Genomic DNA, 27,581 nt, shown 5'->3' with positions numbered 1-27,581 from the left:
CATGCAAATGAACTGAATCCACAAAAAACATTTCCACTGCATTTCAGACCTGCCACAAAAGGACCAGCTGACATCATGTCAGTGATTCTCTCGTTAACACAGGTGTGAGTGTTGATGAGGACAAGGCTGGAGATCAGACTGGAAGTTTCAAGAGGAGGGTGGTGCTTGGAATCATTGTTCTACTACTAGTTACCCCTAGCCTAGACCAGTTATTACTTAACATATAGCCTAGACCTACTACTACCACCCGTCACTATATAACAACAATAGGTCCCAGTCACTGTGACCTGACTCTGCCTGTCTGTTTATTCCTAACAAGGGAGCTGCTTGATGTTGTTGTGGTCTGTGTTTTCTCCAACAGCAGATAAAAGAAGCGTGTGCCACAACAGGGTGAACACAACACGATAGCGAGACTGGTCTGTAGGCGTGTCTGCTGCCACAGTGTAAAGTTGATCAAATCTTAGCAGGAGAAAAGAGGAAGAGAAAAAACAGAGAGAGAGAGAGAGAGAGAGAGAGAGAGAGGGAGAGACAGCGAGACAGAGAGAGAGAGAGAGAGAGAGAGAGAGGGAGACAGAGAGAGAGAGAGAGGGAGAGACAGCGAGAGAGGGAGACAGAGAGAGAGAGACAGAGACAGAGACAGAGACAGAGACAGAGACAGAGAGACAGAGAGAGAGAGAGAGAGAGAGAGAGAGCGAGAGGGAGAGAGAGAGACAGAGACAGAGACAGAGAGAGAGACAGAGACAGAGACAGAGAGAGAGAGAGAGAGAGAGAGAGAGAAAGAGAGCGGGAGAGACAGAGACAGAGACAGACACAGAGACAGAGACAGAGAGAGAGACAGAGAGAGACAGAGACAGAGAGAGAGACAGAGACAGAGAGAGAGACAGAGACAGAGAGAGAGACAGAGACAGAGACAGAGACAGAGAGAGCGAGAGAGAGAGACAGAGAGAGAGACAGAGAGAGAGACAGAGAGAGAGACAGAGAGAGAGACAGAGAGAGAGACAGAGAGAGAGACAGAGAGAGAGAGAGACAGAGACAGAGACAGAGAGAGCGACAGAGACGGAGAGAGAGAGAGAGAGAGAGACAGCGAGAGAGGGAGAGAGGGAGAGAGAGAGAGACAGCGAGACAGCGAGAGAGGGAGAGAGGGAGAGAGAGAGAGACAGCGAGACAGCGAGAGAGGGAGAGAGGGAGAGACAGAGACAGAGAGACAGAGAGACAGAGAGAGAGAGAGACAGAGAGAGAGAGAGAGAGAGAGAGAGAGAGAGAGAGAGAGAGAGAGAGAGAGAGAGAGAGAGAGAGAGCAGTCTCTTGATCAGCTGTGCTGGTACCAGACCTTGTGGTATACTGAGCCCGTTAAACCAGAAAGACGTGTTTCACACCACTTGGCTTTTCAAGGTCGGAGCTGGCCTGCTTCCCTCTCTCCCTATTCCCCCTCCCTCTCGCTCTATGGCTCTCTCCCCTCCTGCCTCCCTCCCTCCCTCCCTCCCACCCTCCAGCCTGCCTGCCTGCCTCCCTCCCTCCCTCCCTCCCTCCTCCAGCATGCCTCCTTCCCACCCTCTCTCCTCCAGCCTGTGTCCCTCCCTCCCAGGCAGAGAATACAGTCCCATGGGACGACCTACCTAGTGCCTCTTTGTACTGTACACCTCTCTCACAATTTCTCTCCCTCCCGCATTCTCCTTCGCTCGTTCCCTCTCCCTCCCTTCCTATTTTGCTCTCCCTCGCTCTCTTTCCATCTCTTGTTTAGTCTCCCTGCCTCTTTCTTTCTACATCTCAGAGAAAAATAGCATCTTCCTCTCCTGGTCTCAGGGAAAGAGGGATGGCAGAGAGATCCGATTCCTCTTTCTCTCTTTAATCCCTCTCTCACTTTCCTCTGAGACCACTACTATATATGCGTCCCAAAATGGCACCCTAGTCCCTATATAGGGCAGTACTTTAGACCAGTGCCCTAATCCATATATAGTGCAGTACTTTAGACCAGAGCCCTAGTTCATATATAGTGCAGTACTTTAGACCAGAGCCCTAGTCCATATATAGTGCAGTACTTTAGACCAGAGCCCTAGTCCATATATAGGGCAGTACTTTAGACCAGTGCCCTAATCCATATATAGTGCAGTACTTTAGACCAGAGCCCTAGTTCATATATAGGGCAGTACTTTAGACCAGTGCCCTAATCCATATATAGTGCAGTACTTTAGACCAGAACCCTCGTCCATATATAGTGCAGTACTTTAGACCAGAGCCCTAGTCCCTATATAGTGCAGTACTTTAGACCAGAGCCCTAGTCCCTATAAAGTGCAGTACTTTAGACCAGAGCCCTAATCCATATATAGTGCAGTACTTTAGACCAGAGCCCTAGTCCCTATAAAGTGCAGTACTTTAGACCAGAGCCCTAATCCATATATAGTGCAGTACTTTAGACCAGAGCCCTAGTCCATATATAGTGCAGTACTTTAGACCAGAGCCCTAGTCCATATATAGTGCAGTACTTTAGACCAGAGCCCTAGTCCATTTATAGTGCACTACTTTAGACCAGAGCCCTAATCCATATATAGTGCAGTACTTTAGACCAGAGCCCTAGTCCATATATAGTGCAGTACTTTAGACCAGAGCCCTAGTCCATATATAGTGCAGTACTTTAGACCAGAGCCCTAGTCCATATATAGTGCAATACTTTAGACCAGAGCCCTAGTCCATATATAGTGCAGTACTTTAGACCAGAGCCCTAGTCCATATATAGTGCAGTACTTTAGACCAGAGCCCTAGTCCATATATAGTGCAGTACTTTAGACCAGAGCCCTAGTCCATATATAGTGCAGTACTTTAGACCAGAGCCCTAATCCATATATAGTGCAGTACTTTAGACCAGAGCCCTAGTCCCTATATAGTGCAGTACTTTAGACCAGAACCCTAGTCCATATATAGTGCAGTACTTTAGACCAGAACCCTCGTCCCTATATAGTGCACTACTTTAGACCAGAACCCTAGTCCATATATAGTGCACTACTTTAGACCAGAACCCTAGTCCATATATAGTGCAGTACTTTAGACCAGAACCCTCGTCCCTATATAGTGCACTACTTTAGACCAGAACCCTCGTCCATATATAGTGCAGTACTTTAGACCAGAGCCCTAGTCCCTATATAGGGCAGCACTTTAGACCAGAGCCCTAATCCATATATAGGGCAGTACTTTAGACCAGAGCCCTAGTCCCTATATAGTGCAGTCATTTAGACCAGAACCCTCGTCCCTATATAGTGCAGTACTTTAGACCAGAGCCCTAGTCCCTATATAGTGCAGTACTTTAGACCAGAACCCTCGTCCCTATAAAGTGCAGTACTTTAGACCAGAGCCCTCGTCCCTATATAGTGCAGTACTTTAGACCAGAGCCCTAGTCCCTATATAGTGCAGTACTTTAGACCAGAGCCCTAGTCCATATATAGTGCAGTACTTTAGACCAGAGCCCTAGTCCATATATAGTGCAGTACTTTAGACCAGAGCCCTAGTCCATATATAGTGCAATACTTTAGACCAGAGCCCTTGTCCATATATAGTGCAGTACTTTAGACCAGAGCCCTAGTCCATATATAGTGCAGTACTTTAGACCAGAGCCCTAGTCCATATATAGTGCAGTACTTTTGACCAGAGCCCTTGTCCATATATAGTGCAGTACTTTTGACCAGAGCCCTAGTCCATATATAGTGCAGTACTTTAGACCAGAGATAGTACTCTACCACCCCCACTCTTTTTCCTTAATCTCCCTATCTTCCTCCCCATCTCTCTCCCTCGGGCAGGGACCCCACTGTGACCTCTCACCTGGCTGGGGCTGGCTGAGGTAACAGCCAGGTAATGGGATGGGTGTAGGTGAGAGACATCAACATGAAAGGAGAGTGATTGGAATGACTGATCAGACTAGAACTCCAGACAGTCTTTATTTCATATGTGGGGTTCCAGCCCTGAATGCTGATTGGCTGACGGCCGTGGTATATCAGACCGTATACCACGGGTATGACAAAACATTTTATTTTGTCTGCTCTTATTACGTTGGTAACCAGTTTATAATAGCAATAAGGCACCTCGGGGGTTTGTGGTATATGGCCAATATACCCCGGCTAAGGTCTGTCCGGGCACTCCGCAATACGTCGTGCATAAGAACAGCCTTTAGCTGTGGTATATTGGCCATATACCACACCCCCTCGTGCCTCATTTCTTAAATATATGACAGGGGTGGTTTCCATGTCAAACACACAATATATTAAAACATTAAAATGAAAATGAAAATTGCATAGCCGGCTAAAACTATAAACAAATGATTTTACTAAATAAAAAGACAGTGGAGATTGGAAACAGAATATGTTCTGTTTTGTAATTGAATGCCTTCTGGGGTTGGAAACAGGGAGACAGCATTGTGACAGCATGTATCAGAGACACCATGAAAAGATGCTGCTGAAGCCCATTGAAGCCCACCCAGCCAGGCAGTCACCCAGCCAGGCAGTCACCCAGCCAGGCAGTCACCCAGCCAGGCAGTCACCCAGCCAGGCAGTCACCCAGCCAGGCAGTCACCCAGCCAGGCAGTCACCCAGCCAGGCATTCACCCAGCCAGGCAGCTCTGTGCTATGGATGACTCATCCTAACAACACGACAGAACCCTCAAATCTACACCAGACGGACACTTGAAACACTTTAAGCCACAAAGAGAGAGAGGGAGAGCACCAGAACAGTGAATGTAATTCCACCACTATTGCCAATTCATTTCCCAGTGATACTTCTGCAGTTGTCATGATAACCTTCATGAGGGGGGAGACAGTACGAACAAAAACAACCCCTCCTAAAGGGTGAGTATGGTTAGGCCCATGTCTCCAGGCAACCAGCCAACCGCTGTGTGCTGTGTGTTTTGATTTGAACACAGGCAGCCAATCTGCGTGTACGGAACACATAACCCTGGGAGCTGATTTGGCAGCAGCCGTTTCACTCTGACATGGGATTGGCCGGGGAGGAGAACAGGCTTCCTGCTTTGTCTGTCCCCATCGGGCCACTCCCTCTGGTGTTAAGGTGAGCTCAGGACAAGCCTTCTCCTGGCAGGACGTGAGGGGGTGGCGAGAGGAGGCACTCAAACACCAAGTACTGTGACAACTCTCCTTCGAAAGAGAGAGAGAGAGAGAAAGATAGTGATTCTCCCTCGCCTCGGAACAGGAACAGGACGTCAGAAATAAACTGAATGTCATTGAAGAATCCATAGACTCTAACCACTTCTGGGAAAATTGGAAAACACTAAACAAACAACACGAAGAATTATCTATCCAAAATGGAGATAAACCACTTCTCCAATCTTTTTGGCCCTTAAACAAAGAACAAACAGCAAAAACATACATGATCAAATACAACATTTTAGCATCAACTATTAAAGACTCCCAGAACCCACTGGATTCTCCAATTACATTGAATGAGCTACAGGACAAAATAAAAACTCTCCAACCCAAAAAGGCCTGTGGTGTTGATGGTACCCTTAATGAAATGATCAAATATACAGACAACAAATTCCAATTAGCTATACTAAAACTCTTTAACATCATACTTAGCTCTGGCATCTTCCCCAATATTTGGAACCAAGGACTGATCACCCCAATCCACAAAAGCGGAGACAAATTTGACCCCAATAACTACCGTGGAATATGTGTCAACAGTAACCTTGGGAAAATCCTCTGCATTATCATTAACAGCAGACTCGTACATTTCCTCAATGAAAACAATGTACTGAGCAAATGTCAAATTGGCTTTTTACCAAATTACCGTACAACAGACCATGTATTCACCCTGCACACCCTAATTGACAAACAAACAAACCAAAACAAAGGCAAATGCTTGATTTAAAAAAAGCTTGACTGAATTTGGCATGAGGGTCTACTAGACAAATTGATGGAAAGTGGTGTTGGGGGGAAAACATTATAAAATCCATGTACACAAACAACAAGTGTGCGATTAAAATGGCAAAACAAAAGTTTCTTTCCACAGGGCCGTGGGGTAAGACTTAAGTCTCACCCTCTTCAACATATATATCAACGAATTGGCGAGGGCAGCACCCGGCCGCACCCGGCCTCACCCTACTAGAATCTGAAGTCAAATATCTACTGTTTGCTGATGATCTGGTGCTTCTGTCCCTAACCAAGGAGGGCCTACAGCAGCAACACAACTAGACCCAGCCAAATCATGAGAAAAAGATAATATCTTGACATATTGGAAATAACAAAAAACTGAACAAACTAGAATGCCATTAGGCCCTAAACAGAGAGTACACAGTGGCAGAATACCTGACCACTATGAGTGACCCAAACTTAAGGAAAGCTTTGACTATGTACAGACTCAGTGAGCATAGCCTTGCTATTGAGAAAGGCCGCCATAGGCAGACATGGCTCTCAAGAGAAGACAGGCTATGTGCCCACTGCCCACAAAATGAGGTGGAAACTGAGCTGCACTTCCTAACCTCCTGTCCAATGTATGACCATATTAGAGACACATATTTCCCTCAGATTACACAGATCCACAAAGAATTCGAAAACAAATCCAAATTTGATAAACTCCCATATCTACTGGGGGAAATACCACAGTGTGCCATCACAGCAGCAAGATTTGTGACCTGTTGCCACAAGAAAAAGTCAACCAGTGAAGAACAAAACACCATTGTAAATACAACCCATATTTATGTTGATTTATTTTCCCTTTTGTACTTTAACTATTTGCACATAATATTACATTATTTTGGAACTTTTGAGAGTGTAATGTTTACTGATATATTTTTTAAATGGTTTATAATCTATTTCACTTGCTTTGGCAATATAAACATACGTTTCCCATGCCAATAAAGACCTTAAATTGAAATGAGAGAGGAAGACAACAGAGCGAGGGAGACAACAGAGCGAAGGAGACGAGAGCGAGCGAGATCTCATCATGGTTTACCTCTCACAGGGAGAGATGTGATTTGTAGCCCACAGCCTACCTACAGCAAGGTCATTAAATGTATATGGGCTGCATGAGGTAGAGAAGAGGAAAATGAATCATAGAAGGTTTTAAGGAGAGAGAGAGAGAGAGCAGTCTGGACTGACCAGCTAAACAGAGAGAGAGCAGCCTGGACTGACCAGCTAAACAGAGAGAGAGCAGCCTGGACTGACCAGCTAAACAGAGAGAGAGCAGCCTGGACTGACCAGCTAAACAGAGAGAGAGCAGCCTGGACTGACCAGCTAAACAGAGAGAGAGCAGTCTGGACTGACCAGCTAAACAGAGAGAGAGCAGCCTGGACTGACCAGCTAAACAGAGAGAGAGCAGCCTGGACTGACCAGCTAAACAGAGAGAGAGCAGTCTGGACTGACCAGCTAAACAGAGAGAGAGCAGTCTGGACTGACCAGCTAAACAGAGAGAGAGCAGCCTGGACTGACCAGCTAAACAGAGAGAGAGCAGCCTGGACTGACCAGCTAAACAGAGAGAGAGCAGCCTGGACTGACCAGCTAAACAGAGAGAGAGCAGCCTGGACTGACCAGCTAAACAGAGAGAGAGCAGCCTGGACTGACCAGCTAAACAGAGAGAGAGCAGCCTGAATTGACCAGCTAAACAGAGAGAGAGCAGTCTGGACTGACCAGCTAAACAGAGAGAGAGCAGCCTGGACTGACCAGCTAAACAGAGAGAGAGCAGCCTGGACTGACCAGCTAAACAGAGAGAGAGCAGCCTGGACTGACCAGCTAAACAGAGAGAGAGCAGTCTGGACTGACCAGCTAAACAGAGAGAGAGCAGCCTGGACTGACCAGCTAAACAGAGAGAGAGCAGCCTGGACTGACCAGCTAAACAGAGAGAGAGCAGTCTGGACTGACCAGCTAAACAGAGAGAGAGCAGTCTGGACTGACCAGCTAAACAGAGAGAGAGCAGCCTGGACTGACCAGCTAAACAGAGAGAGAGCAGCCTGGACTGACCAGCTAAACAGAGAGAGAGCAGCCTGGACTGACCAGCTAAACAGAGAGAGAGCAGCCTGGACTGACCAGCTAAACAGAGAGAGAGCAGCCTGGACTGACCAGCTAAACAGAGAGAGAGCAGCCTGAATTGACCAGCTAAACAGAGAGAGAGCAGTCTGGACTGACCAGCTAAACAGAGAGAGAGCAGCCTGGACTGACCAGCTAAACAGAGAGAGAGCAGCCTGGACTGACCAGCTAAACAGAGAGAGAGCAGCCTGGACTGACCAGCTAAACAGAGAGAGAGCAGCCTGGACTGACCAGCTAAACAGAGAGAGAGCAGTCTGGACTGACCAGCTAAATAGAGAGAGCAGCCTGGACTGACCAGCTAAACAGAGAGAGAGCAGCCTGGACTGACCAGCTAAACAGAGAGAGAGCAGCCTGGACTGACCAGCTAAACAGAGAGAGAGCAGCCTGGACTGACCAGCTAAACAGAGAGAGAGCAGCCTGGACTGACCAGCTAAACAGAGAGAGAGCAGCCTGGACTGACCAGCTAAACAGAGAGAGAGCAGCCTGGACTGACCAGCTAAACAGAGAGAGAGCAGCCTGGACTGACCAGCTAAACAGAGAGAGAGCAGCCTGGACTGACCAGCTAAACAGAGAGAGAGCAGCCTGGACTGACCAGCTAAACAGAGAGAGAGCAGCCTGGACTGACCAGCTAAACAGAGAGAGAGCAGCCTGGACTGACCAGCTAAACAGAGAGAGAGCAGCCTGGACTGACCAGCTAAACAGAGAGAGAGCAGCCTGGACTGACCAGCTAAACAGAGAGAGAGCAGCCTGGACTGACCAGCTAAACAGAGAGAGAGCAGCCTGGACTGACCAGCTAAACAGAGAGAGAGCAGCCTGGACTGACCAGCTAAACAGAGAGAGAGCAGCCTGGACTGACCAGCTAAACAGAGAGAGAGCAGCCTGGACTGACCAGCTAAACAGAGAGAGAGAGCAGTCTGGACTGACCAGCTAAATAGAGAGAGCAGCCTGGACTGACCAGCTAAACAGAGAGAGAGCAGCCTGGACTGACCAGCTAAACAGAGAGAGAGCAGCCTGGACTGACCAGCTAAACAGAGAGAGAGCAGTCTGGACTGACCAGCTAAACAGAGAGAGAGCAGCCTGGACTGACCAGCTAAACAGAGAGAGAGCAGCCTGGACTGACCAGCTAAACAGAGAGAGAGAGCAGCCTGGACTGACCAGCTAAACAGAGAGAGAGCAGCCTGGACTGACCAGCTAAACAGAGAGAGAGCAGCCTGGACTGACCAGCTAAACAGAGAGAGAGCAGCCTGGACTGACCAGCTAAACAGAGAGAGAGCAGCCTGGACTGACCAGCTAAACAGAGAGAGAGCAGCCTGGACTGACCAGCTAAACAGAGAGAGAGCAGTCTGGACTGACCAGCTAAACAGAGAGAGAGCAGTCTGGACTGACCAGCTAAATAGAGAGAGCAGCCTGGACTGACCAGCTAAACAGAGAGCAGCCTGGACTGACCAGCTAAATAGAGAGAGCAGCCTGGACTGACCAGCTAAACAGAGAGAGAGCAGCCTGGACTGACCAGCTAAACAGAGAGAGAGCAGCCTGGACTGACCAGCTAAACAGAGAGAGAGCAGCCTGGACTGACCAGCTAAACAGAGAGAGAGCAGCCTGGACTGACCAGCTAAACAGAGAGAGAGCAGTCTGGACTGACCAGCTAAATAGAGAGAGCAGCCTGGACTGACCAGCTAAACAGAGAGAGAGCAGTCTGGACTGACCAGCTAAATAGAGAGAGCAGCCTGGACTGACCAGCTAAACAGAGAGCAGCCTGGACTGACCAGCTAAATAGAGAGAGCAGCCTGGACTAACCAGCTAAATAGAGAGAGCAGCCTGGACTGACCAGCTAAACAGAGAGAGCAGCCTGGACTGACCAGCTAAATAGAGAGAGCAGCCTGGACTGACCAGCTAAATAGAGAGAGCAGCCTGGACTGACCAGCTAAATAGAGAGAGCAGCCTGGACTGACCAGCTAAACAGAGAAAGCAGCCTGGACTGACCAGCTAAACAGAGAGCAGCCTGGACTGACCAGCTAAATAGAGAGAGCAGCCTGGACTGACCAGCTAAACAGAGAGAGCAGCCTGGACTGACCAGCCAAACAGAGAGCAGCCTGGACTGACCAGCTAAACAGAGAAAGCAGCCTGGACTGACCAGCTAAACAGAGAGCAGCCTGGGCTGACCAGCTAAACAGAGAGAGCAGCCTGGGCTGACCAGCTAAACAGAGAGCAGTCTGGACTGACCAGCTAAACAGAGAGCAGCCTGGACTGACCAGCTAAACAGAGAGAGCAGCCTGGGCTGACCAGCTAAACAGAGAGAGAGCAGCCTGGGCTGACCAGCTAAACAGAGAGAGCAGCCTGGGCTGACCAGCTAAACAGAGAAAGCAGCCTGGACTGACCAGCTAAACAGAGAGAGCAGCCTGGACTGACCAGCTAAACAGAGAGAGCAGCCTGGACTGACCAGTTAAACAGAGAGAGAGCAGCCTGGGCTGACCAGCTAAACAGAGAGAGCAGCCTGGGCTGACCAGCTAAACAGAGAAAGCAGCCTGGACTGACCAGCTAAACAGAGAGCAGCCTGGGCTGACCAGCTAAACAGAGAGCAGCCTGGACTGACCAGCTAAACAGAGAGAGCAGCCTGGGCTGACCAGCTAAACAGAGAGCAGCCTGGACTGACCAGTTAAACAGAGAGAGAGCAGCCTGGGCTGACCAGCTAAACAGAGAGAGCAGCCTGGACTGACCAGCTAAACAGAGAGAGCAGCCTGGACTGACCAGCTAAACAGAGAGAGCAGCCTGGACTAACCAGCTAAACAGAGAAGTCTTCTGGACAGATGGCTGTACAGTTAGTGTTCCTGACCCTCTCACTCTTTTCTTTCTCCCTCTGTCTCGTCTCTCCCTCTCTTTTCTTTCTCCCTCTCAGTCTCGTCTCTCCCTCTCTTTTCTTTCTCCCTCTCAGTCTCGTCTCTCCCTCTCTTTTCTTTCTCCCTCAGTCTCGTCTCTCCCTCTCTTTTCTTTCTCCCTCAGTCTCGTCTCTCCCTCTTTTCTTTCTCAGTCTCGTCTCGCTCGCTCTTTCGTTGTTCTTGGCAGGACTGAGGGCTAAATTCTACTGTGCTGTGCGGACTGAGGGAGGGGAAGAGAGAGCTGAGTGGAGGAAGGGAGGGAGTTGAGGAGGGAGGGAAGGAGAGAGAGGGAGCTAAGTGGAGGGAGAGTGAGAGGGAAGGAGCAAAAGGGAGCTGAATGGATGGAGGGAAGGAGAGAGAGGGAGCTGAGTCGAGGGAGAGAAGGAGAGAGGGAGCTGAGTGGAGGGAGAGCGGGAGGGAAGGAGAGAGAGGGAGCTCAGTGGAGGGAGAGAAGGAGAGAGAGGGAGCTGAGTTGAGGGAGAGAAGGAGAGAGAGGGAGCTGAGTGGAGGGAGAGAAGGAGAGAGGGAGCTAAGTGGAGGGAGAGCGGGAGGGAAGGAGAGAGAGGGAGCTAAGTGGAGGGAGAGCGGGAGGGAAGGAGAGAGAGGGAGCTGAGTGGAGGGAGAGAAGGAGAGAGAGGGAGCTGAGTGGAGGTAGAGAAGGAGAGAGAGGGAGCTGAGGAGGGAGAGAAGGAGAGAGAGGGAGCTGAGTGGAGGGAGAGAATGAGAGAGAGGGAGCTGAGTGGAGGGAGAGAAGGAGAGAGAGGGAGCTGAGTGGAGGGAGGGAAGGAGAGAGAGGGAGCTGAGTGGAGAGAGAGAAAGAGAAAGGGAGCTGAGTGGAGGGAGAGAAGGAGAGAGAGGGAGCTGAGTGGAGGGAGATAATGAGAGAGAGGGAGCTGAGTGGAGGGAGAGAAGGAGAGACAGGGAGCTGAGTGGAGGGAGAGAAGTAGAAAGGGAGCTGAGTGGAGGGAGAGAAGGAGAGAGAGGGAGCTGAGTGGAGGGAGAGAATGAGAGAGAGGGAGCTGAGTGGAGGGAGAGAAGGAGAGAGAGGGAGCTGAGTGGAGCCAGAGTGGGAGGGAAGGAACTGTGTGCCACAGGGAGACCGAAGCTCCACTCCAGTAGGAAGACACTGCTGACCTTGCCAAGCCTCCATACTGCCTCCACAAGCCTTCCTGTTGTCTGGGCTGACAGATCCTCTAGACAGGGGGTATCAAAAATACGGCCTTGTGGGATGGATGCGGCCCGCGAGCACATTCAATTCAGCACCCTGGTTGTTTGAGTAAAACGTTTATTTTTTGGGGGTGGGAAAAACAGACTCAATCAATAATGGACATACCTTTATAGTCTCACCACTCTGTCCAGCTTGCTAACGGTCATCGAGACGGAAGCTAGACAGTCCGGGAACATCGGAAATTCCAAAAGCGATGGATAGAGGACTATTTGTCATATTTTATCGGCGTGGAAGTACAATCAATGTTTAAGCCCTCAGGACATTGAAGAACTGAATTCAACACGCTGGGTGAAATGGGTTTCGGTTCTGGGTTCACCACTCTACAGTGACAGACATCTTCCAGCTACAGACCTGAACTAAACACAACCAGTGAAGTGTTTCTTCCATGAAGAGGAGCAGAGTAAAACCCAGCTCGATGACAGCTACACCTGCTGAGTAGTACCTCACCACATCCCTTATCTTGTCAGTATGATTACAGGGAGGACGTGATAACACCATCAGCAGATTCCAAACATCAGACAGTCCAATGATAAATTACCCCCAATGCCGAGGTTCAAATCCAGATCGCTGGCTGATAACATGTCCTTTTAAATGTAACCTTTATTTAACCAGAGACCTGGTCGTTGTGGACCTGGTCGTTGTGGACCTGGTCGAGGTGGACCAGTCGTTGTCGTTATGGACCTTATGAACCTGGTCGTTGTGGACCTGGTCGTTGTGGACCTGGTCTTTTTGGACCTTATGGACCTGGTCGTTGTGGACCTGGTCGTTGTGGACCTTATGGACCTGGTCGTTGTGGACCTGGTCGTTGTGGACCTGGTCGTTGTGGACCTGGTCGTTTTGGACCTTATGGACCTGGTCGTTTTGGACCTGGTCGTTTTGGACCTTATGGACCTGGTCGTTGTGGACCTGGTCGTTGTGGACCTGGTCGTTTTGGACCTTATGGACCTGGTCGTTGTGGACCTGGTCGTTTTGGACCTGGTCGTTGTGGACCTGGTCGTTTTGGACCTTATGGACCTGGTCGTTGTGGAGCTAGTTGTTTTGGAGCTGGTCGTTGTGGACCTGGTCGTTTTGGAGCTGGTCGTTGTGGACCTGGTCGTTGTGGACCTGGTCGTTGTGGAGCTGGTCGTTGTGGAGCTGGTCGTTGTGGAGCTGGTTGTTTTGGAGCTGCAAAATTCATGCCTCCAGCTGTAGACAGTAAATACAATCTAAGAGCTTTGGGACACTGGTCCCACAAACAAACAACTTATCCAGACATCAATAAGGAACGCTCCAGTCAACTCACAGGTGTGTTGTACTACTCATCTGTGTTATATGCTCCAGTCAACTCACAGGTGTGTTGTACTACTCATCTGTGTTATATGTTCCAGTCAACTCACAGGTGTGTTGTACTACTCATCTGTGTTATATGTTCCAGTCAACTCACAGGTGTGTTGTACTACTCATCTGTGTTATATGCTCCAGTCAACTCACAGGTGTGTTGTACTACTCATCTGTGTTATATGCTCCAGTCAACTCACAGGTGTGTTGTACTACTCATCTGTGTTATATGTTCCAGTCAACTCACAGGTGTGTTGTACTACTCATCTGTGTTATATGTTCCAGTCAGCTCACAGGTGTGTTGTACTACTCATCTGTGTTATATGTTCCAGTCAGCTCACAGGTGTGTTGTACTACTCATCTGTGTTATATGCTCCAGTTAACTCACAGGTGTGTTGTACTACTCATCTGTGTTATATGCTCCAGTCAGCAAGTATAACAGAGGTTGGTTGTATCCCTGAGAGGACAGGGGAAATACCTCCCCATGTCTCCCACTATTATACAGGATCCTTCTGCTGTGAAGCCAACAAGTCTTCCCCTGGGTACTGTTAACATCCTGGTACAAGTCTTCCCTTGGGTACTGTTAACATCCTGGTACAAGTCCTCTCCTGGGTACTGTTAGTTAACATCCTGGTACAAGTCCTCTCCTGGGTACTGTTAATTAACATCCTGGTACAAGTCCTCTCCTGGGTACTGTTAACATCCTGGTACAAGTCCTGGTACAAGGAACAGAGACAGCGGGTCACCGTAGCGGGTCACCGTAGCACTAACTAGAGGAACAGAGACAGCGGGTCACCGTAGCGGGTCACCGTAGCGATAACTAGAGGAACAGAGACAGCAGGTCACCGTAGCACTAACTAGAGAAACAGAGACAGCAGGTCACCGTAGCACTAACTAGAGGAACAGAGACAGCGGGTCACCGTAGCACTAACTAGAGGAACAGAGACAGCGGGTCACCGTAGCGGGTCACCGTAGCACTAACTAGAGGAACAGAGACAGCGGGTCACCGTAGTGCTAACTAGAGGAACAGAGACAGCGGGTCACCGGAACAGAGACACTACACAATAAATCCCACGCACCCACACAACATCCTTGGAGTGGATTATGAGGCCATTCATATTCTGATTGTCACTTTAAGCACAAAGAGGAAGTGATTACATTCTCCACATAACAAGGAAATACAGAATACTCCAAAAGGTCAAGTGAAGGAACTGACATGGCATGCTCCTCCAATAGCAGCCTGGCATGCTCCTCCAATAGCAGCCTGGCATGCTCCTCCAATAGCAGCCTGGCATGCTCCTCCAATAGCAGCCATTCCCACACCGCTACCAGACCCCCCCCCCCCCCCCCCCCAGCCATTCCCACAACACAACCAGACCCCCCCCCCCCCAGCCATTCCCACAACACAACCAGACCCCCCCCCCCCCAAGCCATTCCAACAACACCACCAGAACCCCCCCCCCCAGGCATTCCCACAACACCACCAGACCCCTCCCCCCCCACAGCCATTCCCACAACACCACGAGACCCCCCCCAGCCATTCCCACAACACCACTAACCCCCCCCCGCTCCAGCCATTCCCACAACACCACGAGACCCCCCCCAGCCATTCCCACAACACCACTAACCCCCCCCCCCCCCAGCCATTCCCACAACACCACTAACCCCCCCCCAGCCATTCCCACAACACCACCAGACCCCTCCCCCGCTCCAGCCATTCCCACAACACCACGAGACCCCCCCCAGCCATTCCCACAACACCACTAACCCCCCCCCCCCGCTCCAGCCATTCCCACAACACCATTAGACCCCAACTTATTCTTTTTTCACAATGCTCTATTTTCAGGGATAAAAACGCTCGTTGCTAGGAAACTCGGGGTAGGTGAGCGAACGCACGCTCAAGCTAGAGGGAGAGAGAGGGAGAAAATAAAGGCAGGAAGAGAGAGCTACTCTGTCTAAGAGTACTCCTCCAGGAAGACGCTTCATATCCAGTGATTAGTACCACCTTCTACAGGCCTCACCTCCCCACAGCCATTAGAAAGGCTTCCCCGCTCCTGACGGACCCACTACACTGGACCCAGCCACAGAACAGATGTAGACCCACTACACTGGACCCAGCCACAGAACAGTTAAGATGTAGACCCACTACACTGTACCCAGCCACAGAACAGTTAAGATGTAGACCCACTACACTGTACCCAGCCACAGAACAGTTAAGATGTATACCCACTACACCGGACCCAGCCACATAACAGATGTAGACCCACTACACTGTACCCAGCCACAGAACAGTTAAGATGTAGACCCACTACAGTGTACCCAGCCACAGAACAGTTAAGATGTAGACCCACTACACTGCACCCAGCCACAGAACAGTTAAGATGTAGACCCACTACACTAGACCCAGCCACAGAACAGTTAAGATGTAGACCCACTACACTGTACCCAGTCACAGAACAGTTAAGATGTAGACCCACTACACTAGACCCAGCCACAGAACAGTTAAGATGTAGACCCACTACACTAGACCCAGCCACAGAACAGTTAAGATGTAGACCCACTACACTGGACCCAGCCACAGAACAGTTAAGCCTATGTAATGACTAGGTAATGACTAGGTAATGACTAGGTAATGACTAGGTAATGACTATGTTCTTCATGTAAACGCATCCTTCCTCTCTCTCTTGAAGTAACCTCATCTCTGATCGAACACGACTGGACTACCATCGACAACAATGTAGTAGTGTATAGTAAAGCAATAAGGCCAGAGGGGGTGTGGTATATGGCCAATATAACATGGCTACGGGCTATTCGTAGGCACGACGCAACGCGGAGTGCCTGGATACAGCCCTTAGCTGTGGTATATTGGTCATATACCACAAACCTCTGGGGTGCCTTATTGCTACTATAAACTGGTTACCAACGTAATTAGAGCAGTAACAATTGTCATACCCGTAGTATACGATCTGATATACCATGGCTTTCAGCCAATCAGAATTCAAGTCGCTCCCCTCCTCAAGACATCAACACTAGAGACTCATTGACGTTACAAACTATAGACCTGTATCCCTTCTTTATTTTCTTACCAAAACACTTGAGTGTTCTGTCTCTGCTCAACTTTCTCATCTCTCTCAGAACAATGTTCTGGTCCCTAACCAGTCATTCTTCAAGATGGGCTACTCAACCCAGACTGCTCTTCTCTGTGCCACACAGGCTGTCCTCAATGCAAAAGCTGACTCTCTCTTCTGTTCTCATCCTCCTAGATCTATCCACTGCCATTGAGACCTGTGCACCATCCTCCTCTCCCGCCTCTCAGGGCTGGGTGTCTCAGGCTCTGCACACTCTTGGATTGCATCCTGCCTGGCAGGCTGCTCCTACCAGGTGACGTGGAGAGGATCTGTGTCTGCACCACATACTCTCACTACTGGTGTCCCCCAGGGCTTAGTTCTAGGCCCTCTCCTCTTCTCTCTATACACCAAGTCACTCGGCTCCGTCATATCCTCACATGGTCTCTCTATGCGGATGGACCTCTCCTCTCCTCTCTATACACCAAGTCACTCGGCTTCGTCATATCCTCACATGGTCTCTCCTATCATTGCTATGCGGAAGACAACTACATTTCTGACATGTCTGCGTGACTGGCAGATATCTCAGCTTGGATGTCGGTCCACCACCTCAAGCTCGATAAGACGGAGCTGCTCTTCCTCCCGAGGAAGGCCTGCCCGCTCAATGACCTCTCCATCATGATTGCCAACGCCAGTGTCGCCTTCCCAGAATGCAAAGAACCTTGGTGTGACCCTGGTCAATACTTCTGTTCTGGACTTGGGGACTGTGAAGAGACCTCGTGGCATGTCTTGTGGGGTATGTATGGGTGTCTGAGCTGTGTGCCAGTAGTTTAGACAGACCTCTGGTGGGTGTCTGAGCTGTATGCCAGTAGTTTAGACAGACCTCTGGTGGGTGTCTGAGCTGTGTACCAGTAGTTTAGACAGACCTCTGGTGGGTGTCTGAGCTGTGTGCCAGTAGTTTAGACAGACCTCTGGTGGGTGTCTGAGCTGTGTACCAGTAGTTTAGACAGACCTCTGGTGGGTGTCTGAGCTGTGTGCCAGTAGTTCAGACAGACAGCTTGGTGCATTCAACATGTCAATACCGCTCATAAATAAAAGTAGTGAGGAAGTCAATCCCTCCTCCACTTTCAGCCAGGAGAGATTGACATGCATATTATTAATATTAGCTCTCTGTGTACATCCAAGGGCCCGCCGTGCTGCCCTGTTCTGAACCCCCCCTCCCCCAGCTCTGACTCTGTTGATAGTACACGTTTCCTAAATAAAGTAGCTTACTTTGACTGAGACACTGTATGTGGTTGTCTCACCTAGCCTAGATATCTTAAGATGAATAGACTAACTGAAAGCCACTAAGTTCGTGTTCTAAATAACTGAAATGCATTGTGTCAGATCAGTTAGGCCTATTACTAGAATAAACTAATGCATTTTATTGATGAATGCATTTTATTGATTGAGAACTTGAAAGAAGTCAGGAATCACTTCTAAAGTCTCCAGTCAGAGCGGTCAGTGTTTTCCTGCCAGAAAACTCTCGTCCCCACGGTGAAGGGGTGTGTGTGTGTAGCACGTGTAGTGTGTCAGCAGGCAGGGTGTGTAGGCCCAGCAGAGAACTGATGGGACATTGACCTGTAGAAGCTTCTAGCTGAGGGGAACAGACACACACACACACGTGAATGGCTACATGGCACAGAGACACACACATGTAAACTAATGTACTTAATGTACACAAAAACACATGTGCATTTGAACACACTTGCACCACACAGACACACACACACTACTCAACGGCTGATGATAGAGAGCCGTTCATAGCTACAGATATACCCTCACCTGAACCCTGCTGACAATGACACGAGAGAGAGAGAGAGAGAGAGAGAGAGCAAGAGAGAGACCACTTATACCCCGATGAGTGGAGTAGGCTACCTCTCAGCATTTGGGCCTGTACTCATTCACAAAGCATCTCATGATTGCTGATCTAGGATCAGGTCCCCCACGTCCATACAATCTTATTCATCATGATCTATTATGTAATATGGAAAACTAGTGTCTCAGAGTAGGAGTGCTGATCTTAGATCAGTTCTCCCTTTTAAATCATAATGAATAAGAGCTTATGGACATGGACGAACCTGATCCTAGTTCAGCACTTACTCTGAGATGTGTTATAAATATGAAGCAACTGGTCTATTAAAAAGGCTAAGCTAAGGTACTCTGTGTAGTGTAATTGATTGACTATTATATAAACATGGGTTCCATCCAGCAGCATCCCACCCTGCATCCCACTGCTGGCTTGCTTCTGAAGCGAAACAGGGATTACATTTATAATGGATCCCCATTAGCTGCTGTCAAAGCTACTCTTCCTGGGGTCCAGCAAAATGAAGGCAGTCTATAAAAATTTTTAAACATTACAATACACTCACAACACACTGTCTGCCCTCAGACCCCTACTCCACCACATATCTACAGTACTAAATCCATGTGTATATATAGTGCGTATGTTATCGTGTGTGTGTGTGTGTGTGTGTGTGTGTGTATATATATGCCTGTGCCAATGTTTGTGTTACTTCACAGTCCCCTCTGTTGTATTTTTATCTGTTTTTAAAACCTAATTTTACTGCTTGCTTCAGTTACCTGATGTGGAATAAGAGTTCCATGTAGTCATGGCTCTATGTAGTACTGTGGAATAGAGTTCCATGTAGTCATGGCTCTATGTAGTACTGTGGAATAGAGTTCCATGTAGTCATGGCTCTATGTGGTACTGTGGAATAGAGTTACATGTAGTCATGGCTCTATGTAGTACTGTGTGCCTCCCATAGTCTGTTCTGGACTTGGGGACTGTGAAGAGACCTCTTGTAGCATGTCTTGTGGGGTATGTATGGGTGTCTGAGCTGTGTGCCAGTAGTTTAGACAGACAGCTTGGTGCATTCAACATGTCAATACCGCTCATAAATAAAAGTAGTGAGGAAGTCAATCCCTCCTCCACTTTCAGCCAGGAGAGATTGACATGCATATTATTAATATTAGCTCTCTGTGTACATCCAAGGGCCCGCCGTGCTGCCCTGTTCTGAGCCAATTGCAATTTTCCTAAGTCCTTTTTTGTGGCACCTGACCACACGACTGAACAGTAGTCAAGGTACGACAAAACTAGGGCCTATAGGACCTGCCTTGTTGATAGTGTTGTTAAGAAGATAGAAACTAGGGCCTGTAGGACCTGCCTTGTTGATAGTGTTGTTAAGAAGGTAGAAACTAGGGCCTGTAGGACCTGCCTTGTTGATAGTGTTGTTAAGAAGGTAGAAACTAGGGCCTGTAGGACCTGCCTTGTTGATAGTGTTGTTAAGAAGGCAGAGTATTGCTTTATTATAGACAGACCATGACAAAGTACAAATTTACAATCTAGGGTTACTCCAAGCAGTTTAGTCATCTCAACATACTCAATTTCCACATGATTTATTACAAGATTTAGTTGAGGTTTAGGGTTTAGTGAGAGTTTTATTCCAAATACAATACTTTTAGTTTTACAAATATTTAGGGCCAACTTATTCCTTGCCAGCCACTCTGAAACTAACTGCAGCTCTTTGTTGAGTGTTGCAGTCATTTCAGTCGCTGTAGTACCTGACGTGTATAGTGTTGAGTCATCTGCATACATAGAAACTCTGGCTTTACTCAAAGTCAGTGGCATGTTGTTAGTAAAAATTGTAAAAAGCCATGGGCCTAAACAGCTACCCTGGGGAATTCCGGATTCTAACTGGATTATATTTGAAAGGCTTCCATTAAAGAACACCCTCTGTGTTCTGTTAGACAGCTAACTCTTTATCCACATCATAGCAGGGGGTGTAAAGCCATAACACACGCGGTTTTCCAGCAGCAGACTATGATCAATAATGTCAAAAGCTGCACTGAAATCTAACAAGACAGCCCCCACAATCATGTTATCATCAATGTCTCTCAGCTAATCATCAGTCATTTGTGTAAGTGCTGTGCTTGTTGAGACTCCTTCCTTATAAGCATGCTGAAATTCTGTTGTCAATTTGTTTACTGTGAAATCACATTGTATCTGGTCAACCACAATTTTTTCCAGAAGTTTACTAAAGGTTGGTTCTGGTCAGACCCTGAATGGGAGACAAGATGCTGCCGGAAGTGGTGTTGGAGGGCCAGTAGGAGGCACCCTTTCCTCTGGTCTAAAAATAAATATCCCAATGCTCCAGGGCAGTGATTGGGGACATTGTCTTGTGTAGACAATCACAGGGTGCCGTCTTTCAGATGGGACGTTAAACAGGTGTCCTGACTCTCTGTGGTCACTAAAGATCCCATGGTACTTAGTGTAAGAGTAGGGGTGGTAACCCCAGTGACCTGACTAAATTTCCAATCTGGTCTTCATACCATCATGACCACCTAATCATCCCCAGCTTACAATTGGCTCATTCAGCCCCCCTCTTCTCCCCTGTAACTATTCCCCAGGTCGTTGCTGTAAATTAATGTGTTCTCAGTCAATTTACCTGGTAAAACAAGGGTTAAAGAACAAACAAAAACAGAGCCTGACCAATCACATAGTGATTTACCTCATGACCTAAGGGTGTATATTCTCAAGAGACTAAACGGTCTTCCTCTCCGTCTTCTCATCCAGCTGCGCTTCAGCAAGACGACGGGAATAACAAACAGTTATTCCTTCTGTTCCTATAGTCATTACCCAGGTTGTCTCCTGGGTAGCCACCACACACAGTACTGTGTGTATTGTGCGGGCCTACCAATGTGTGAAACAGTATACACCAGAAATGTAGGGTCTTTATTGGGGCCTTCATTCATATTCTAGAATGGCCTCCTTTCCTCGTCTCCTTTCCTTCCTTCAGGAATGATCTGACAGAACCTGAACCTACGGAGGTTTCTGGTGTGGGTGGGGAGCTACCAGTACCACCCACAGTACATACATTATCCTGCAGATGTATGCATAGTTATACCTGCTACACCCGACAGTGTGGAATATCATACATCAGAAATGTAGGGTCTTGATTGGTCCCTTTTCTTTGGTTTTACTTTAAAAAGAGCAATGCTGCCATTGGCCTCTCGTTTTGTTCCCTCCATCCTTTTATTTGACCTCCTCCCTCGTTCCGTTCCCTCCGTTATCAGGGCTGTGTGTGTGTGTGTGTGGCAGCCCTGGCTACGAGATAATCTCTTTGTGGAGACACTTTAGTGCACTCCTGCGTGTGGAAATGGAAGCAAACAGCTGTTCCTCACAGAGAAGACATCCTCCACCCTTCCTCCTGCTCCCCCTCACTCGTTCTGTTTTGTTATACTTGTGGTATACCGTCTGATATACTATGGCTTTCAGCCAATCAACATTCAGGGCTCGAACCACCCAGTGTATAATGGTGTATAGATAATGATTCAGTTGGCCTGCCTGCAGCCCTGCACTTCAGACACGCAGTTCCCTGTGGGGATGCACGCACGCACACACAAGCTTACAGACCAACACACTCACATAAATACACATACACGCTCTGACATGGCCATGCGTGGGTTACTAATGCCCTCATCACATCTCTTCCTTCTCTGAGATGGTTCACATCATTAGTGTGTGAGTAAGGCAGGGACAATTACATGGCCCGACACACACACAATGAATAATCCAGCGCACGCAGCATCAGTTTGAAGGACGAGAGGAATATTGCTGGTGAGGCTGTTTTACTGAGGTCATGTTTCTATTGATGACGATGCCGGTGTGACTGTCTGAGTGAGAGACTGACTGACTGACTGACTGCTGGCGAATCGAGAGTGTGAGAGACAGCAGGCAGGTAGTTAGTTAGCGTAGCACGTCTGTGAGTAATCTAGACTGCGGGGTTAAATTTGACAGGGCCCGGTTGTATAAAACATCTTACGTGTTTCCCTTAAGGGTTTACCTTAAGGAATAACTTCCCCTTGCCTACAGGAATTTAAGGGTGTTGCATATAGCCCCTCAAACATTTAATTAGTTAAGGGCATCATTTAAGGGTTTTATGGCAGTTTGAAGGCATGTATGGCAGAAAGAGTCTTGGTTACCATGGAGATGCCCCGATTCACTGACTGAAAGTCTCAAAGAGATCACATTGATTTTTGGAAGATCGCAAAATAGAACTTCTACATCCAAGACAGGAAAAAACATTTTATTCAGAAGACAACATTTCCTTTTAGTTACTTTTTTTCTCTGAACTTATTTCAATTACTTTCTAACATGTCAAGCTAACTTACAGAGTAGCTAGCTAGCTAACTAGCAGGCTTTTTAGCCATGGATTGTGTACCTTCCATTGTTTAGCTAAGTAGCTAACGTAAACTCGTACATCGCCTTGGTCCGTACAATTGCCCTTATTTTAGGGCCCCAAAAACGTAATACTTCCAGATCAACTGTAATGTCAATACCATTGTAAAGCACAATTTCTCCCCTTTCCAACAAAATCAATTACATGACCTAAACGCTGCCCGTTTCTGCATAATTCAAGCAGGCAATGAGCCCCGTCGGGTCTTTTTCAAAATGGCGGGTGGGGAAGCGAAACTAATGCGTGAGAAGGAGAGGAGATGTGTGGGAAAACTGCTTTTTTCCCCACTCGACTGTCCAACGTATCACCTTATCGCCTCTAAAATGTAAATAAAACACTATAAAGAGTTTATATAACGTGTCATTACATACCTATTTGAAGGTTTGTGTCGAATTTGAATTGGGTTTTTAGGGCGGTGCTAAAGTGATCTTAGAAGTAAACAGCAGCTTTGAGAATGATGATCGCATGCAATGATGACGAAAAAAATGACCAGGTATCCCCCCTTACCCCCGTCACTGTCCATTTCTTGTTTTTAAAGGATAATAGAAGTGCTACACCTGGTGGAGAGAGATTGTAAGACAGAAATAGTTGCTTTATGAGTGCTGTACGCTACGACATGACACGTCAAGATGTAAAGGAGGGTCCGTTTTTTCAACTTTTCTCCAATACTATAGAGCCATTACCATGTCGATCAACGCTTGAATAGAAACATAGTTCACGCCCCCAATTTTGAAGTCAACACAGTCGCTACAATCCCATTAGTTTTCTTTGTAGCCTCGTTTGAATGTTGCGGTTGCACACATTTGTACGGAATGGGGTGAGTTTACGCTAGCTAGCTAACCAGCAGGCTTCGTAGCCATGGATTGTGCACCTTCCATTGATTAGCTAAGTAGCTGGCAGATGTTTTCCTTCTGAAACCAGGGCAGGGGAAAGCAACATTCACCTCCACATATGCTGCGTTCATTAATATCTATACTGAATGAAGCACTTCAGGCACACTTCATGTGCACCCTTACATTTTACACTTAATTTAAGTGGGGAAATCCCTTCAAAATGTTTTGTGTAACTGACTAAAAGGTAAGGAATAACTTCAAGATGTTTTATGCAACTGCAGCAGGTACCCTAGTGGTTAGAGTGTAGGGGCGGCAGCGTAGCCTAGTGGTTAGAGTGTAGGGGCGGCAGGTAGCCTAGTGGTTAGAGTGTAGGGGTGGCAGGTAGCCTAGTGGTTAGAGTGTTGGGGCGGCAGCGTAGCCTAGTGGTTAGAGTGTAGGGGCGGCAGCGTAGCCTAGTGGTTAGAGTGTAGGGGTGGCAGGTAGCCTAGTGGTTAGAGTGTTGGGGCGGCAGCGTAGCCTAGTGGTTAGAGTGTAGGGGCGGCAGCGTAGCCTAGTGGTTAGAGCGTTGGACTAGTAACCGAAAGGTTGCAAGATCGAATCCCCGAGCTGACAATAAAATAATAATAATAATCTGTCGTTCGGCCCCTGAACAAGGCAGTTAACCCACTGTTCCTAGACCGTCATTGAAAATAAGAAATTGTTATTAACCGACTTGCCTAGTTAAATAAAGGTTAAATAAAACATGTAAAAACCGGGCCCAAGTCCTCGGTGAAGCTCTCTATAACCGATTAGGCCACATTGTTTCTGGCAGAACAATCATTATGAGTACTGGGAGTGGAGACCAGGCAGCGGGGTCAGTCAGTGGAGACCAGGCAGCGGGGTCCGTCAGTGGAGACCAGGTAGCGGGGTCCGTCAGTGCTAACTCAGAGTCCGTGAGTTTCTTAATGCTGCTGTACCAACTCATGGATACTAGGGTGGGGGACGGTTGTCATAACTTCCAAAATAACAGCCAAGCTCTGCTCCTGAACCAAGCTGAAGGGAGGATGATCTCAATATACAACCAGACCCAGTGTTCACCCTCCGCTGCCCAGCTTTAGATTAAATTACAATTAGTGTATTACATCACAGAGAGAACGTAGCGATATTTCCAAGTTCTAGAATCAGCTCTTTATTCCATGTTAAAGAACATTCCGAGAGAGAGACAGAGGCCTGGGAAAAGACTAGCATTTGATTAGAACTCATTTTTTACCTTGGCAGCATCCCAAATGGCACCCTATTCCCTATATTAAAGCTCTGGTCAAAAATAGTGCAATAAATAGGGAGCCAATTGGGACAAAGCCCTCGAAAGCCTCTATTCAAGGGCTCCATATTGGATTTAGTAGAAGCAGGGTGAAAAATGATCTGATGGTTGCCAGTGGCAGCCTCACAGAGGGAGAGGATATCCCTGATAGCAGCATAGCCTGGGCTTTGGAAGGGGCTGTGTGTAACGCAGCATTTAAAGTCATTCAAACAGAACAAACCCCTTCAAACAGGACTAGAGGCTTTAGCTTACAGCCCGCTCAGCATTAAGAGATATCCCGAAAATATTCAGAAGTGGATTTCATTTCATTTCACACAAGCCCTATTATTTCTTTAGTCTGTAGTTCTGTAAAACCAAGGCCGTGTTATGATGATAGTCTACTCCAGATATACAGGACCAGTCAAACGTTTGGACACACCTACTCATTCAAGGGCTTTCTTGCCAAGAGTGTGCAAAGCTGTCATCAAGGCAAAAGGCTGGCTCCTTCGAAGGATCTCAAATAGAAAATATATTTTGATTTGTTTAACACTGTTTTGGTTACTACATGATTCCATATGTGTTATTTCATAGTTTTGATGTCTTCACTATTATTCTACAATATAGAAAATAGTAAAAAACTAAATAAAGACCTTGGAATGAGTAGGTATGTCCAAACTTTTGACTGGTCCTGTATACAACGGCTTAGGATTGTTGCTTGTATTCATTCAGCTAAATCTCTCTAGATAGAACTCAACCTTGTACTGTTTTTCTTCAACAAAGAAGAGTGTGATTAGTGATGAACACACTTCCATCCAGGTTGTATTTTCTCATTTACATCAACGACCCGGGGAATAGTTACAGGGGTGAAGAATGAGCCAATTGGAAACTGGGGATGACTAGGTGACCGTGATGGTATGTGGGCCAGATTGGGAATTTAGCCAGGACACCACGGTTAATACCCCTACTCTTATCACGGGATCTTTAGTGACCACAGAGAGTTGTGACACCCATTTAACATCCCATCAAAAAGACAGCACCCTGTGACTGTCCCCAATCACTGCCCTGGAGAATTGGGATATTATTATTTTTCAGCCCAGAGGAAAGTGTTCCTCCTACTAGCCTTCCAACACCACTTCCAGCATCTGGTCTCCCATCCACAGACCGACCAGGACCGACCCTGCTTATCTTCAGTGGCAAGCCAGCAGTGGGATGCAGGGTGGTATGGTTCAATTACAATATAGTCAGATTTAGCATCAAATACTGTAACAAATACAGCCAGCACTAAAACAAACCAACCAAACAGCCTCCTCACCTGATTGTGGAAGTTGAGCATGGTGGTGGTCTCTATATCCTTCTTCCCCAGGATCTCCATCTTGACCGGCGACGAGGGGAACTTCCAGGAGAAGTAGTCCAGGAAGTCTGGCAGGTAGGAGGCCGCCCCGTGGATGATGCCCATGACATAGTGAGCTGCCTGGGATGACGTGTCCTCGCTGAAGGCTAGGGTAACAAACTCCTGGGCGAACTGCTGCATCTCCGCTGGAGACAGGGCCGAGAGCTCGCTGCAGTAGGCGTGTGCCACCAGGGCTCCACCGTTGGGTTGTTCCTCTACGTGGATGAAGCGGGCGAACTCCAGGTTCTCAAAGCCAGGCTGGGGGATCTGGAGGGGGGATGTCATGGGGGAAGCTGGGTCCCAACTACTAATGCTACTGCTACTGCTATTGCTGCTGCTCCATAGGGGCTTGGAGAGGGACAGAGTTGGAGAGGGGCTGTAGCAGTTCTCCTGTTTGATGGATGAGGTGGTGGAGGTGTGGTGGTGGTGGACGGGGAGCGGGGGTTTGAACTCTGTGTGGCCGTGGTGGTGGTGGGGCTGTTGTTTGGAGGCCAGGCCTGCATGGAGCTCAGAGAGGAGACCAGCACACACGGTCTGGCTGGACCTGCTGTACATCTTGGGACGTTTCCACTTCTCCCTCTCACTCTCTTTGTGTTTCTTCTTCTTCTTCTTCTTCACCTTTTTAATCTGGAGCTCCTCTGAGTTTATCTGGGGTTTCTGCTTGTCTAGAGAGAGAGAGAGAGGAGGGGAGGAGAGAGGGGGGAGCAGTGAGGGGGGAGCAGAGAGGGGAGGAGAGAGAGGGGAGGAGAGAGAGGGGAGCAGGGAGGGGAGAGAGAGGGGGGGGGGGCAGAGAGAGAGAGAGGGGGGAGAGGAGAGAGGGGGGAAAATAGTGTTAATAAAAGAGCTGTGAAAAACACCTGCATGCAGATTCACTACTACCCAGAGCATGTCTGGAATCTAGAGAGAGAGAGATGCACTACTACCCAGAGCATGTCTGGAATCTAGAGAGAGAGAGATGCACTACTACCCAGAGCATGTCTGGAATCTAGAGAGAGAGAGATGCACTACTACCCAGAGCATGTCTGGAATCTAGAGAGAGAGAGATGCACTACTACCCAGAGCATGTCTGGAATCTAGAGAGAGAGAGATGCACTACTACCCAGAGCATGTCTGGAATCTAGAGAGAGAGAGATGCACTACTACCCAGAGCATGTCTGGAATCTAGAGAGAGAGAGATGCACTACTACCCAGAGCATGTCTGGAATCTAGAGAGAGAGAGATGCACTACTACCCAGAGCATGTCTGGAATCTAGAGAGAGATGCACTACTACCCAGAGCATGTCTGGAATCTAGAGAG

General features: G+C 48.0%; 1 protein-coding gene across 5 annotated transcripts in view; it reads right to left on the bottom strand.

Annotated features, from left to right (window-relative positions):
- The window catches only part of LOC110515111, a 183,354-nt gene that overhangs the window by 37,338 nt on the left and 118,435 nt on the right, over positions 1 to 27,581 (bottom strand). For all 5 annotated transcript variants that reach the window (XM_036945281.1, XM_036945283.1, XM_036945284.1 and 2 more), the window contains one exon: positions 26,207 to 26,949. In XM_036945281.1, the coding sequence (XP_036801176.1) occupies positions 26,207 to 26,949 (743 nt within the window). The remainder of the gene's footprint in view (positions 1 to 26,206; positions 26,950 to 27,581) is intronic.

Source organism: Oncorhynchus mykiss, chromosome 15 (assembly GCF_013265735.2).
Source record: "Oncorhynchus mykiss isolate Arlee chromosome 15, USDA_OmykA_1.1, whole genome shotgun sequence".
Classification (NCBI taxonomy): domain Eukaryota; kingdom Metazoa; phylum Chordata; class Actinopteri; order Salmoniformes; family Salmonidae; genus Oncorhynchus; species Oncorhynchus mykiss.
Note: the sequence above shows the minus strand (reverse complement) of the source record. Positions and strands in the feature narration are given on the sequence as shown.